At 39.3% G+C, this 16,310-nt stretch overlaps 1 protein-coding gene across 1 annotated transcript in view; it reads left to right on the forward strand.

Annotated features, from left to right (window-relative positions):
* Positions 1-16,014, forward strand: part of BICC1 (BicC family RNA binding protein 1) — a 364,168-nt gene extending 348,154 nt beyond the window's left edge. Inside the window, exons 20-21 of the mRNA XM_030203106.1 lie at positions 6,441-6,540; positions 13,319-16,014. Of these exons, the coding sequence (XP_030058966.1) occupies positions 6,441-6,540; positions 13,319-13,449 (231 nt within the window). The 3' untranslated portion in view covers positions 13,450-16,014. The remainder of the gene's footprint in view (positions 1-6,440; positions 6,541-13,318) is intronic.
* Positions 16,015-16,310: the final 296 nt, after the last annotated feature.

Below are 16,310 nucleotides of genomic sequence, written 5' to 3' on the forward strand. Positions count from 1 at the left end.
ACTTCCGCAGATGTCTATACAATTGACGGAGATCTTTTTTCCTAAGTCTCAAAGGCAACACCTGAAATGCATATAGCCATTTAGGAAATTCCACCATACGAAACAGGTGAACTCTTCCATGTAAAGTAAGCGGCAGCGTCTCCCATTGACCCAACCGGCCCTTCATTTTATCTAATAAATTTGTGTAATTCAGTTGATATAATTTAGTCGTGCTCATTGCAACTCTCACTCCCAAGTACGGGAGGAAATCTGTCGCCCACTTAAGTGGGAACCCAGACTCCCACTCCCTCTTTACACTTGCGTGTGCTGTTAGTGCTAAGGATTTAGAGTAGTTAATCCGTAGGCCCGCAAAATCCCCATATTCCTGGAACAGTTCCAATAGTGCTCGCAATGAACGACCCGGTTGTGTAAGATGGACTAATATATCATCTGCAAATGCAGAAACCTTGAATGAAGAAACACCCCAGGTCACCCCCTCCACCTCTGGATGTGACTCGATCTCCCTAATTAGCGGGTCCAATGCGAGTACAAAAAGCAGAGGGGATAACGGGCACCCCTGCCTCGTACCCCTCCTGATTTTGAACAATGAGGATTGCACTCCGTTTACCCATAAGAACGCCCTGGGGTTGTGATAAAGCGCCCCCACGGCCCCTCGAAACATACCCTCTATGCCAACTCTTTCCATCACCTGAAACAAGAAGTTCCACACTACACGATCAAAGGCCTTCTCTGCGTCAAAACTGACCAACAGAGAAGGCCTTTTCCCGGCCTCTACGATTTCCAGAGACGCCAAAAGAGCCCTTACATTCCTCCCCACTGATCTACCCTTCACAAATCCTACTTGTGGGGATGCGATCAAGTCTGGCAATACTCTAGACAGTCGATTTGCCAGAATCTTAGCATATATCTTAACATCACAGTTTAGTAATGATATGGGTCTATATGACCCCACTTCTAATCCATCTTTCCCTGGTTTCTTGAACACTATCACTTTCGCTATGTTCATGGCATCCGACATTTCTCCTGTATTGGCCATCTCATTATATAAGTTTAACAAGGGAAGTGTCACCCGCTCCTGGACTATCTTAAAGTAGGCCATAGTAAACCCATCTGGGCCCAGCGCTTTTTGTATCTTACTTTGTTGGAATGCCAACATCACTTCACCTTCTGTAATTGGGCTGTTTAGATATAGCTTTTGTGAATCCGATATCTGGGGCAGGGTATGATTAAGCAAATAAAGCATACTATCTGGCACTATATCAGTGGGCTCCCGATATAAACTTTCATAGTATCTTCTAAAGCGCTCCGTTATGTCTTTAGCTGTCCTTAGAAGTCGACCTCCCTCTTCCCTTAAGCCCAAAATGCTCTTATTACCCCCTTCCCCTCTTAACAATCTGCCCATCAGCGCTCCTGCCTTGTTCCCATGGATAAAGTATTGGTATTTATAATACATATGCGATTTCTTTGCCCTCTGATGGAGCAATTCATTCAAGGCCTGTTGTGTGGCTAGAAGAGCTCCTTTCCCTTCCGGTGTCATTTTTGCCCCACATCGTACCCTTTGCAAACGGATTTCTTTTTCCAATCTGAGAATCTCCTTATCTCTCATCTTCTTGACCCTAGCTCTATAAGCTATGATCTCACCCCGTATCACTGCTTTGGAGGTTTCCCAGTATAAACGAGGCTGATTTTGATGTTCCTTGTTATGGTCTGCGAATTCCCTCCATTTCCCATCTATGTACACCTTGAACTTAGGGTCCCAGAATAATTCCAATGGAAATCTCCAGCCCCCTCTGCTCCCCACTTCCCCTAACCCTTGCATCTGTATCCAAATAAGCGAATGATCCGATATTTCACACGGACCTATCTCTGCATCTGATATTTTAGAAAAAAGATTTCTGGAAATAAATAAGTAATCTATGCGTGACTGCGTGAGGTGTGCTCTAGACACATGTGTGTAATCTTTCTGGGTAGGATGCAAAACCCACCACGCATCAATCAAGTCTAGTGTCTTACAGAGAAAAGGTAGGCCCCCAGCAGCATGACCCAAATTCGTCGCTTGCACGCCCGTTTTATCCATCTGAATATCGTATACTAAATTAAAATCTCCACCCAGTATGACATTTTTCCCCTGATAGGGACTCAGCAGCTCTAGAAGAGTTTTGTAAAATTTTTTATCCCAGACATTTGGCGCATAAACATTGCAAAAAACATATGTGACATTCCCCTTCTCCACTTCTGCCAGCACAAATCTACCCTCTGGGCTCCGTTTAACTCTTGTAATCTGAAATTGCAGGCCTTTGCGGAACATTATCAGTACTCCCCCTTTCTTGCCTACTGCCGGAGCGCCCACTACCTGTTCTATCCAACCTTTCTGAAACTTACTATGTTCCGATGACGTCAAATGCGTTTCTTGTAAGAACACTATATCCGCCCTATGACGGTTCATGGCTTGTAAGACTTTGGTGCGCTTGATGGGTGATGAAATCCCCCCCACATTCCATGATATTACTTTAACCATACCTCATTCGTTCCCAAGCTTCCCAAGTAGACATGATTTTTAACACTTTGGTACGGGACACACCCCCCAGCCCCTGGGCGTGCTCCATCTTCAAACTGAGGATGCAGCACAGCGCTGCAACCCAGATCTGCTCTGATGAGAAAGATATGACAAGACAACAAAACAAAAAAAAACAACAAAAAAAAATCCCCATAACCTTTGACTGTTGATACCCCCTCCCTCCCCCCCCCCCCCCCCCCCTTCCACCCAAAACGTTACTTGGGTCCTCTATGAGAACCGGTCACGTGCCCGCTCCTCCCCTCACCCCGCGACATCTTGTATCCTACTGATTTAAATGACCCCCTACATAATATACATCTCCCTCTCCCGGGAATGAATATACACAGTCTCTCCCTCTTCATTCTAGGTCATACCTCAACCTACTTTTATAATGTTCAATGTAGCTGCAGGTTTATGTCTCAGCCATCTTCTTCTTTTGCACATACACGTGCTTCAGACCAGTCTATCTGTTCCTTTTCCCATCAGTGCTCTGGACTGCTTCTGGGGTCCACAGCTGCGCTGCTCTCCTCTGGGTGAATTGTCAACTGCTTAATAAACTCCTTTGCCTCCTCTGGGGAAGTAAAAACATGTAACTTGCCATTATTCTGGACTCTCAGCTTAGCGGGAAATAACAGGGCAAAACGTGCTCTTTTCTCGTGTAATTGCTTGCAGACCTCTGTAAACCGTCTGCGCTGGGCTGACACCGCTGCCGAGAAGTCCTGGAAACATAGAACTGTTGACTCTTCATATTGAATCTTTCCCTTCTGTCTCCAGGCTCGCAAGATTTCCTGCTTGTGGTCATAGTTCAGCACTCTGCAAATCACAATTCGTGGTCTCTCTTCCCCTTGTCTTCGCTGCCCCAGGCGATGCGCCCTTTCAATCTTAAAACAGTTCTCCAGTTGTTTCAGGGCAAGTGCCTGAGGCAGCCATTTTTCTAGAATCCCCCGAAGATCCACCTCTCTCAGGGACTCTGGCAGTCCCACCAGCCTTAGGTTGTTGCGTCTGGACCTATTCTCTAGGTCCTCGATTTTTGCCTCCAGACTGTCCAGCTTTTTCTGCATAGCACTTTGGGCAGCCACTTGCTGTGTTGATTGATCTTCTACCTCTGACAGGCGCTGTTGGAATCCTGCCATATCCGTTTTTAATCCCTCAAGTTTCCCGTCCATCTTTTCTATTTGATCAGAGATCCGTTGTAGTTTTCTGTCAACTGACGCCTCTAGATGGCTCGAGACTTCTGCCGCTATCTCCGCCGCCCAGACTGAACCAACCGATTCTCCCGAGGAAGCCGCGTCCGCCATTTTGTTCTCTCCCACGCGGCTCCTCGTCCCGTCCTTTCTGTTTGCTTTCGTTGCCATCGCGGCGAAAACAGAGATCGCGGCTGATTTATACCGCTGGTAAGTTCCCACAGCTCTCTCTGCGCTTTTTAAAGGTTTTTTTAGCTGATTTTGACGTCGCTAAGGGCAGATGTTAGCGAGGGTCCGCGGAGCTCTAACGTGCGGCGTCCTCCCCTTAGCCTAGCATCACGTGACCTCCCAGCTGTCTTATGTTTTATCATTTCACTATTATGACATTGAGAAAACTGAAAATTTAAGCTGTACCTGCTATATACTGCCTTAGATGAGTCTCTTCATAAAGGTGGTTAATAAATCCCAATAAATAAAATGAACCCTAGGGGGGTTGTGGGTGTATATGCTCTGTTACAGGAATGATGGATGCAGTGTATGTGTGTTGCTGAGGGAACCAAGGGGGTGCACAGTCTGTGTATTTGTGTTGATATGGGGGTGAGAAATTCAGGGGCGCATCAGCTGCTTTCTCTCTGCACTCTGTGGATCTCCTTTGCTGTTCTCACCCGAAACCATACAGTATTCTGATCTCTTCTCCACTAACTTTACACTTGGCAGGCTGATAACTCAGGAAGTCATGTCTGCTCCTGTTGGCTTCCTGTATTACAGAGTTGGCTTCCGGCAACTCTTCAAGTCCCTGGCAGTACTATATTATGCAGTTTTATATGATCATGCAGATGTTCATTCATTATGAGCAAAATTGTGTACACTTAATCATGTAGTACCCTTGTAAGTGGGGATTTTAGGATTAATAAGTCTTGTATTTCATTTCAAACTCCAAGGATTTTTTTTGGATGATGTTTATTGGATTAATTTCTCTTTCTTTTTATTTTTTTTTCAATTTTAAGATTTTTATTCAACACATCAAAAAATTGTACAATACACTTAGTAGCAGCTTCAAGGCCGCAAGCTCTCATAAACATCTCAAACTCCTCTATAACACTTACCCAACATTGTATTATTGTTTTCCCAACTCTTTTATCCCCCCCCCCCCCCCTCCCTTCTCCTTCTTTTTAATTTTTGGAGGTCTTTATTGAAATCCCAATAAAAAATGTTGCAGCAAAACAATTAAAAGAAAGGCTGGTGTTAAGTAATAGATTACCACAAAACAAGCATAATAAAAACTGCAAAAGGCATTCTGAGTAGGATAAACAACAAAGTGGGATGTAACAAAGAGTACTCAACAGAATGTAACACCTCTAGTCATTTAAAATCAATTTTTAAATAACTTCCCTAATCTCCCCCCTCCCAAAAACAAATCTCCTATAGCCTGAAATTACAGGCACCTATGGGATTGCTTTTTTTGTGATCATCCAGTTTATCAAAACTGTGTGCACAAAATTAAGGTCCTCAATAGAACTGGAAACTGGCACACTGATTTTAGTACATTATATTTAGGGCTACTATACTTTAGGTGTTTAAGGGACCCTTTTACTAAGCTGCATAGGCGCCTACGTGCGCCCAAGGCATGTCAGTTTGGAGTTATTGCCCAGCTACCGCGTGGCCCTTGTGGTAATTTCATTTTTGACATGCGTCCGCTATGGGCGCCAGAAAATAATTTTTATTTTCTGGCGTGCGGCAGAAACCGGGCGGTAATTGTCATTTTACACATGCAGATGATAACCACACAGTTAATGTGTGAGACCTTACCGCTAAGTCAATGGCTGGCGGTAAGGTCTCAGACCCAAAATGGACACGCGCCAAATTTTATTTTGCCACACGTCCATTTTTGGCAAAAATTTTAAAAAGGCCTTTTTTACAGGCGCGCTTAAAAATGGATCTGCACTTGCCCAAAACACGCGCCTACACTAACACAGCCCATTTTTCTGTGTGCTTTAGTAAAAGGACCCTTAATTTAGGTATTTGTCTTCCAGCCAATTAGGAGTTTTGAGAATACAAAAAAGTTTGTGCCAGAGGTGTGGTGGTAATGAGTACCTTTTCAGGTAGAATCGATTATATACACTTGTGTCACTTCTAAGGCATCATTAATGCAGAAAAGGCACAAATAATGAGTTGAGAAGGGTAGGGCAAGAGGTAACTAGATTGAAGTGTTTCTTCCAGTGCTGATCCAATAAACATGTATTTTAATTCATTTTTTTGCTTCAGGGGTGTTTTTATCATTTTACTTGAAACTTAAAATCAGATACTGTAAATATATTACTGTGAAGTTCAATCTAGTAAGCTGTTCCTGTGAGAAAATTCCTCACATTTGGGACAAATTTACAGATCACAAACTAGTCGTTTTTTTAGACCTTGCTCCTATGGTGTTTTTTTTCACCCTCCTCTTTGTCTTTGGGGTTTATTTCTCTTGACACCAAGACTTTCCTTGAGTGTATATCAAGTATAAATAAACCTGGAAACTAATACGTGAGGAACTAAATAAACAGAGGTATTTATATAGTCCAACAGTTTTAGTGAAATTAGATCTTCAATCGTGGAACGATTCTTTAATTGGTATTGTTTCCAGGAGGGAAAATTAGTTAATTGTACATGTAGTGTGGCTGCTTTGTTTACTAACTATATGTATCTTGCTATACTAGATTGACCTGCAGACATTCCTAACCCTCACTGATCAAGATTTGAAAGAACTAGGGGTTACCACATTTGGTGCGAGAAGGAAAATGTTTCTTGCGATCTCAGGTAAAAAAAAAAAAACCCACATAGCAGGTATATTATAAAATAATGACCACATTCTTCATTGTGTTAATGTTTTCAAGTATTGAAATAATTTGTTTTGCAATTTATTAGAAATTTGGAAAATCTCTGAAAGAGAATTAAGCTGTATTTCCCCACTGGCAATAGCAAATGTTTGCTAGTGTGTGCTCAAAATAGTGTCTTAGGACAAACAGTTGGGAGGAAAGCACTTAGCTCACTTATATCTTTGTAAGTAGCAGCCAAACCACTTTTAAAATACTTGTTACATGTCTATGCAAGTTAAATCAAAGCTACTTCTGTGGTCTGCTAGCAAAGGTTTTGACACTTTCAAACCCCAAAATAGATTTACTGGCGAGACATTTCAGTAGAAATTTGGGTAGCAGATGTTGCTTCCTGGCTGCAGATAGAGGCCAAATCTGGATGTTCAGCAACATTATCTGGATAATTTCAACAGAGCACTCGAGAGCTATCTGAATAGCTTAGGGGGAGTTGGGGGCAGAGCAAGGAGTTACCTAGAGACCGGTGATATTCAATGTCTGTATCCAGATAACTTAAGATGGCAAAAAAGCTGTCCTTAATTATCCAAATGGTCACCTGGATAATGGTGCTGAATATTACTGTTATCCGGATACCTCCTGGCTATGTCCGTTATCCCTGGATATTCAGCACCGTCCAGTACCTGGATATTGGCACTGAGTATCCAGGCATAACTTAGCTGAAGGTTTTGAATTTTTTAAGATGCTGGCCTCAGCAGGTGACTATTGGAATCTATATTTTTTACAACAGAGTTGAATGGGGTAGTGGGCTGCACAGCCATAGAAGAGATCTGGGCTTGATTCTGAGGTAAGTTTCTGCTTCTCAGGTCAAACAGGATTAGGGGTGCAGTGGAGGCAGCATTCATAGTCATTGTGGGGAGGAAGTCTCAGCCATTGTATACCACCACCGCTGAGTGTCCAAACTCAGAGGACCTACACCAGGTTTCAAAAGGTACTGTGATGGCTGGGTAATGGATTGCTTAAAATAGACCCTGCAAACAGTGCTACATTTTGTTTAGAAATTTTATGTTACATGATGATAGCAAGAAGGAAAAAGCCTCCACAAATGGAGCAAACCACAAAGTCAATCAAAAACAAAGGCAATCAAAAAATGGAGTCGATATACATTCTTCCTAAAATCCATAAGTCCCTTGTAGAACCTCCAGGAAGACCCATTATATCCGCTAATGGTTCTCTCTTAGAAACCCTCTCTGAGTTTTTAGATTTTTTTTCCTCAAACCATTCATTCCAAAAATTAAATCTTATGTCAGAGACTCTGCGCATATCATCAATTTGCTTGAAGATTTTGATGGTGACCTGTCTGACTTACATTTGGTAACTATGGCTATAGAGTTGCTTTACACTAATTCCTCAGATTGAAGCCCTCACCATTATAAAAAAATACCTGAGGCAAGAACAACTCATCTCAGAATTCCCAGTCGCCTTATTATCACCTTTGCCACCATTGCTCTCACAAAAAATTATTTTGTTTTGAAAATCAATTTTTTCAGCAGATTAAAGGCACTTAGGTGCCTCCATGGCACCCAATCTGGCGAATCTATATGTGTCCAGTTTTGAAGACTGTTTGTTTTTTGACTGAATGATCATCCTTTCTCGAAAAACATCAGATTGTATCATAGATATAGAAACATAGAAACTGGCAGATAAAAGGCAAATCGTCCATCCAGTCTGCCCATCCTGTGTAACCCCTAACTCTTCCTTTTCCTAAGCGATCCCACATGCTTATTCCATGCCTTTTTAAATTCTGCCACAGTCCTCGACTCCACAACCTCCATCGGGAGGCCATTCCACTCTTCCACCACCCTTTCTGTGAAATAATACTTTCTTAGATCACTCCTAAGCCTATTCCCTCTTAACTTCATCATATGCCCCCTCATTCCAGAGCTTTCCTTCAGTTGAAAAAGGCTCACTTCCTGTACATTCATGCCCTTGAGATATTTAAACATTTCTATCATATCTCCTCTCTCCCTCCTCTCTTCCAGCATATATATGTTGAGGTTCATAAGCCGGTCCCTGTATTTTTTGTGTTCGAGAGTGCTTACTAATTTTGTAGGCACCCTCTGGACTGACTCCATCCTGTTTATATCTTTTCATTAGTGTGGTCTCCAGAACTGCACACCAGAGACTTATAGAATGGCACAATCGCTTCCTTTTTTCCTGCTGGTCTTCCCTCTTTTTATACACCCAAGCATAAAAAGATATCTTCATTCTATGGAAAGGTGGCATGAGTGCATTACACACGTTTCTTTTTTTTTTTCTTTTAGGTGTAAATACTTTATTGATTTTGTTATAAAAGAGAAAGCAACAACAAGGAACACAACTGCACAAATACACAGTACAGCAAAATACAGCAATCAGGTACAAGTGCAAGAGGTCATGGAAGAAATAAAAAAAGAGAGGAATTTTGTTTAAAAAAAAGAAAGGAAGAAAGGTGACACATAGTAGCTGAGGATATATTCAACAGACAGGATTGTTCATGCAGAGAAGACCAAGGAATGTGCAACTATGTACAGCTCACTGTCGAGAGAGAGGACGCTAACACAGACCATTTTTCCTTAAACTTGACAAAACGTGGCTGCTTTTTAGCCAAATACATTTCAAATTTAGAAGTTTGGACCAACAGACTCCACCATTCCTGATGAGTAGCTAGATGCAGTGCCTTCCAGTGGGAAAAAAACCACTTTCATGGCTAAGGAAAGCATAGTACTGACCAGCAGAGAGACTCATCAGAACTGAGCATATCAGTAAAACATTGACCCTTGAACATCAAGTACTTGTAGAGCATTGGACCAGTAAAATGAAAGATCTGTCAGTGAGCCATACATTACTCCAGAAGTTATGGACACACCTACGGTCTGCAAACTCCAAGATGGAAAATGAACAGAGCCGATCGTTAAAAGACAAACAATTTATTGTTAAGAACCAATTAAAAAAAATATATATATATACACATAAACATATATATATTTTTAATTGGTTCTTAACAATAAATTACGTTTGTCTTTTAACGATCTGCTCTGTTCATTTTCACACCTACAGTCAAAAATAAGATGCTTAAGAGTACCCCGCTGCACCAGACAGGACCAGCACACCCTAGAAACGCAAGGATCGATCGTATGCAATCTAAGAGGAGTCCAAAGTGACCTGTGTGCGAAGAAATAGTGACTGTGTCACCGAAGAGGAGTAAGAACACTTAAAGAGAGAACACCAACTATGGTCCATAATGGTTTGCTGGGGATCCTCTTCCCAACAGCCACGCAGGCCAATGCATTTGACAGAGGAGTGACCTATAAGGAGAGCGTAAACATAAGACGCGACATGCCCTGCATAGCACAATTTCTTAGCTAACTCTAGGATGTCGGGAGAACAATGCACCACGCGGGATGCCACCTTGCTTTTTTTCAGCATGGTACTGAGTTGGAGCCATTGGAAGAATTGAGAGTCCAGTAAACCCCGAACTCAGATTGCATGGTGCAAAATGTTTTCCAGCCCTGACTGCCCAAGGCAAGAAAATTGCTAAGGTCCCATATCCCTATGCACTGCCATTGGGGCCAGGAAACTTGCCTTTTATTCATTAAAAATTTTGAATTGTTCCTTATAGGCGTACGTGTGGTGAAGGACCAGGGAACGCCTAATTGCTTATCAAGAGTGGCCAACAGCTTATCAGTGGTGCTAATAATAGGATTAGAGGAAATATGCCTTTAAACGATGCTTGTACCCCCTTCAATGGGTAGTTTCCTCCATCAAGTATTTAGGTATGTTTTTTTTTTTTTTTACAGGGATCTTCCAACCACTATTAAAATCAATTCAGATAAACTTATAGCCAAGGTTGAATCTTCCCTTTCGTCCTGGTCGCAGCTCGCTTTAACTTGGTGGGGCAGGCTGGACACCATTAAAATGATGATAGTGCCTAAGATCACGTATGCCTTAAGTATGATCACCCTCCTCTTTCCTAGTGCCTTTTACAAAAAGCTGGAAAAAATGCTGTCTAGTTTCCTGTGGAACTAAGTCGCCCAGAATTTCCCTAGGCAAGCGGAAGTTGTCCAAATTGCAGGGCGGGGTAAAATTTCCTGATCTTTTATCCTATCATAAGGCGTTTATTATTCATCGGGGGTTGGAATGGTTTGCTACTACCAGCACTTGGCCTAGGTGGATGGCACTCGAACAATCCATAATTGACCCTCTGGTGCATTCGTACTTAGCAGGTATGCATCTCCCTAAGCGTATTACACAAGTTTCTAGAGTGGATGAACACCAGAGATCCACATCTAAAATTTTAAATGAATTTTGATTTCCAACAGATTTCATTTTTAGATTTTCTCATTAAGACACATATTTCCTAGAAACTATTGTCTTTCTCAAGCCGACATACAGTATTTCAATTATTTGCACTTTGTACTTAAGTGCACTGGGATGTGAGCTTTCAATCTTCCATTTTGCCAGTTTTTAAGATTAAGACAGTTATGCTTTAATTTTGATGACTTTGAATCTAAGGCCTCTGAAATGTTCATAAGATTTCAACATAGAGGTTACTCAGATAACTGTATTCAGAGAGGCCTTAACAAAGCTAGACTTGCTTAGAGAAAAAAGTCAAAATGAAACCAAATTTAGTATGTACTCTGAAACACTCATACCTTTCTAATGATATCAAAAAGAGTTTGTTGAAACATTGGTATATACTTGAAAAATACAATTGTCTTAAAAATAATAAGCCCATGTTTAAAAATAATATGCCCAAGTTTGCCTTCTCTAGAAGCAAAAATTTAAGAGAGGTTAGTACCATGCATGCTTCTACCATTAACACACACACACCCAGCAACATGTTCTGAGTTTTACGTCCTTTTGTAAGTACTCATCTTCCTTTTTTAAATAAATGTATTAAGTTTTATTATCATCACCATCTACAAACATTTGCCTTTTACTGCTAGGTCTAGTCACGCTTGATCACTGAGCTTAATGTTTTTAGTCACTTAATATTTTATGAAACAATTCATTCAGCATTTGCTATTATTTCACAGTGTTAAAATATACCGCATGATTTGTATCATTGGCACTTAGCATTATGGTGCTTCAGTCTTAATAATATTGTAAAGATTGTTTCACAGCATCAGAATAGATTGCATGATTAATAAAGGTGGCACAAAGCACTATGACGTTGTAGTCTTTATACCATTGTTAATATTAGTTATGGATATTTCTTTCATGTTTCTACTTAAGCCCACAACAATTCTTTCACACTGTTTGGAGTCTTACATTTTGCTTCATTAAAATCATTCCATTTAAACACAAGTTCAGTGGAGTAATCATTCATTTTCAAACATGCCACTTTAAACAGGATTTGTATTGGTGGCACTAAGCACTATAGTGCTTCAGTCTTAATAATTTTTTAAAGATTGTTTCATCACGTCAAAATAGATCAAATGTTTTATAAAGGTGGCACAAAGCACTATGACATTTGTCTTAACAGCATTGTTTAATATTTGTTATGGACTTTCTATTCACTTTCCTACTTAATGATTCTCATAGCCCACAGTGGCTCCATCACTCTTTCACATCTGTGCATTCTGTTTGGAGTCTTACATTTTTCATTTTGCTTCATGTTCATTCCCTATAAACAGTTCAGTGGAGTAATCTTTATTTGCAATCATGCTGCTTTATTTTACTCGCTGAGCTTCATTGGAGTTGTTTGCAAATGCATTATTGGAAATAGAACAAGAGTTTTTGATTTTTCTTTTCAAGCAAGGTATGCTCGTGCTGAATTAAGCACATTTTTAGCAAAGTAATTTTTGTCTGTCATATCATTGTTCTTATTCTTTGTTTGAAAGCTACATTACATATGTTTTGGTCCAATAGTAAGTTATGATGATCGTTTATATGTTTCCGGTGTTCTAATATTTAGCACTCAAATATTTATTTATACTTTTTTGGTCATTTATGTAGTTTTTATTTTTTTTTTGTAGAGAATTTTGCAAGAGAATTTACCCCTGACGCAGGCATATTTGTATGCTGAAACACAGCTGTGTTGTGTTTATCCTTATTCACAGTTGCTGAGCCTAATTAAGATTCTTCTGGTTCCACTTTTATCCACTGATTCCACTTTTTGATTGACTGTGTTACATGATGATGGTTATTCACATACTTTTTATATCTCATGAAATTAGAATTTCACATGTCTGCATTGCAGTATAGATATTTTACTGTTTTTTTTTCTGGCAACTAGCTTTGATAATAACTTTTCCCACTGACAGCACTGGGTGCCTTCTCTTCCACCAAAACATAGAGGGGATGTCTCTTCCAAGACGATCCCTTGATAGTTGGTACTATCTTCTCTTCCTTTCTGAGATCTAGTGCATCAGCCCCAGCTGTAGATCAGAGATGCTTAAAAATGAGTTCCTAATACCATGTTTTAAGCCATGGGACCAACCCTGATATTAACATTTTGTAATTTAAATTTTGAAGTTACAAGATTTTAGAGCAATTTACAGTAAGAGCACAGCTGAAGCTTACAGCTTGACACAAAAATGTCCAGTACTATAATTAGTACAGTGAACAGAGGTAAATTGTCAAAATAACACTAACATGAGAGAGTGTTACTTCAGTGCTGTGTAATACCACACTTCCTGAGCACATTCCTTATGTACTAGTAGAGCATGGAGTGAGCTTTGTTGCGAAACGTGTAACCGTTCTTCCCATTTCTGTGTTTTTAGAATTGAATAAAAACCGAAGAAAGCTTTTTGATCCACCAAACATACGCTCCTCATTTCTAGAAGGAGGAGCCAGCGGAAGACTCCCTCGCCAGTATCATTCGGACATTGCTAGTGTCAGTGGCCGCTGGTAGCAGTGAGTTGTGGTACATGAAAATAGCTCGGGAGAGAGGAGAGAAAATCAGTGGACACCCTTCAATTCACAGTACACTCAGCACTTTGGAGATCTAGCATATTAAGGACCAAAGTATTTTGCCCACTCAAGTGATTGTGCCAAAAGAAAGGAATATTATTCACCTGCCATGTTTTAGAAAACCAAATGTGGATTTCTTTTATTCAATATGTAGACTGGACAGGTTTGCTGCAATAATTTTTGACCAGTATTTTATTATCTATAATTTTGTATGCACTGAATTTTTTTACCTTGTTGAATGACAGAATAATGAACAGATGGCATACCAGAGAGAATAGCTTTGAGCTTTATCAAGAAGGAATTTTCTGGTACTGCTTAAAATAATTTGAGGTCTTTCTGCACTTTACATTTCTTATTTCTTGCCTGTGGAATATATTTTCTTTTCCAGGTAAAATATATTATTACTAATAATGAAATTTAGTGTTCCTATAATAGATCAGATTTCATCACTCAAATGTTTTTAATTGTTACTATATAGGTTTGGTTCTGCAAACTATTAGGAAAACATTTCAAAATGCATCTATTAATAGCTGATGAACTGTAATTTTCATTAATTTAATATCCAGAAACATAATGAAACTCTCTCATTGTATCAGATGCATTGAAAGACCAAAATGGATCCTGAATTATGAACCCTTGCTTTCATTGACTTTACTGTTGCCTGTAGTGTTACGACTTATGTTTTGCTAGTCAAAGAGCAAAGGGCTATTTTAGTATACTGCCATATGGATAACATTTATTTATATCAAACATTTTTATTTTTCAGATTTATTAACCTGCATAATTATAGGTTTAACTAGATATATACTAAAGGCATTCATCAAACTAAGGCTCTAGATTACCATATCAATTAAAAAGACAACTAAACAGTTTGACAGCACAGACCTGTTGCCATTAATTAAGAAGCAAGTTACATGGATCCATGCATTGAGGCAGTAATGGATATTTACATGGACTAACTGATAATGTAGATTGATTTAGTCCCAGAAGTGCCAACCCTTGGAAATCTTAATCTTTGGAAGTAAAGATTTTGTTCAGCAGGAAATCATATATATATTGCTAGAGCTAATTACTTATACTGTGAAAATTCAAGAAATCTGGAAATAGCTCCTCCTCCCCCCCCCCCCCCCCCCCCCCCCAGATATCTTGATATGGATTGATGAAGGATTCTGAAACCATGAATATAATCAAGTGCCTCCTGGTTAAACTACAATGCAGTATTGAGCTTCCAAGCTAATATATTTGTTGCAGTGAATTACACAATTATTGTGAACAGCCTGTACTGTAATGTCATCTGTTCATATATGAACATTTTATGACATTAACCACTGTTATGTTTTTTTTCCACTGCAGACTTTAGCTGACCTTATGCAAATGTGGGTAGGAATTGTCTGTTTTTATACCACTTCAATGGATAGTTGTCACAGATGAGGTTTTTAAAAAAAAAAATCAAATGATTTGCTAACAAACACAAAGGGAATTGTTTTTATGTATTTAAGAAAAGATTGGTTACTTGACTTAGGGAACTTGTTGATGCTGTTCTTATTGACAAGACACTGAGGTTACTGTTTACTGCTGGTATTGACCTGCTCCCACTTAATTTGAAAAATGTCCTGTGCCATAGATAAGGCTAAAAGTTTTAATTTTAGAGGCTACCTGAGTTTCACTGTCCAGGTTTTATATAATTTTGCAGAATTTATCCACAATGTGTATTTAACAAAGCATACACACAAAGGGAATAGCAGCAGTTTTTCGTAAGTTATTTGGGTCTTTCTGTTCCCTTAAACATAAAGTAGTTTCACATGGTATTAGACTTCAGAGACTAAATGGTTATGGTACTAAGTTGACATAGTCTGAAGTGACCATTGATTTGTACCACTTTACACCAAAGTGAAATATATATAAAAAAAAAAACAACATAGGGCTGCACACAACAGACACACTGGAAATTCATTTCTCACTTTGGATTGCATGAAGGGATCAACAATACAGTATAGAGTGTTGTCATAAAGTGTTGCTTTATGCACTAATTATTTGGACATATAATTCCAGTTTCATTTTAAGCATGTGCCTCAGTAGTGACCAGTTATCTGTAAATATAGAGCAGATACAGATATTTTTTGTGTGGTTTGTGAGCTTATGAAATTATTTTAAATGAACTGTGGAATTAAGAACATTAAAATGGGATTTTTTTGTTTCTAAACTAATCAATTGTTACATACAAAAATAAATTTATATAATCTTTTGTAGTGTGCCTGTCAATTTAACAATGCAAGTTATGTGGATACTGTAGTTAAATAGCCTTGAGAAGCAATGGAGAGGTGCTGCAGGTCTGTTTGATTGTGTTCAGAATATTGAAGATGCTCATACATTTTCTTCTCTGCAGTGATTTCTCAGGTATTTAGCTGCCTTCCTCCTAGATCCTTAAATATTCACGCAAAATTATGGATGCATAAATACTTTGCTCATTAAAACTTGTGATTAGAGGTGGATGAATGGAACTGATTTACATACTTTGAGGTTTTAATTAAATTCTAGCTATTTCAAAGCAAATAAAACCAAACTGTAAATAAGTTTGTAAACAAGAACATAGAATTATATTGGTGTATTTGAGAAATAGCAATAACCTGTTTTTGAATGAACAAAAAAATCCTGAGAATTCAACTATTCTAAAATATCACATCTATTTACAAACCCAAATGAGCAGCGTTATGGTCTACAGACTGTTGTCGGAGTAAAATCTGAAAGATTAGTTAATTGGGTAGATAAATAGATCAATCATACTTTTTGTGTAGTTGGGTG

This window comes from Microcaecilia unicolor, chromosome 5 (assembly GCF_901765095.1).
Source record: "Microcaecilia unicolor chromosome 5, aMicUni1.1, whole genome shotgun sequence".
Classification (NCBI taxonomy): Eukaryota; Metazoa; Chordata; class Amphibia; order Gymnophiona; family Siphonopidae; genus Microcaecilia; species Microcaecilia unicolor.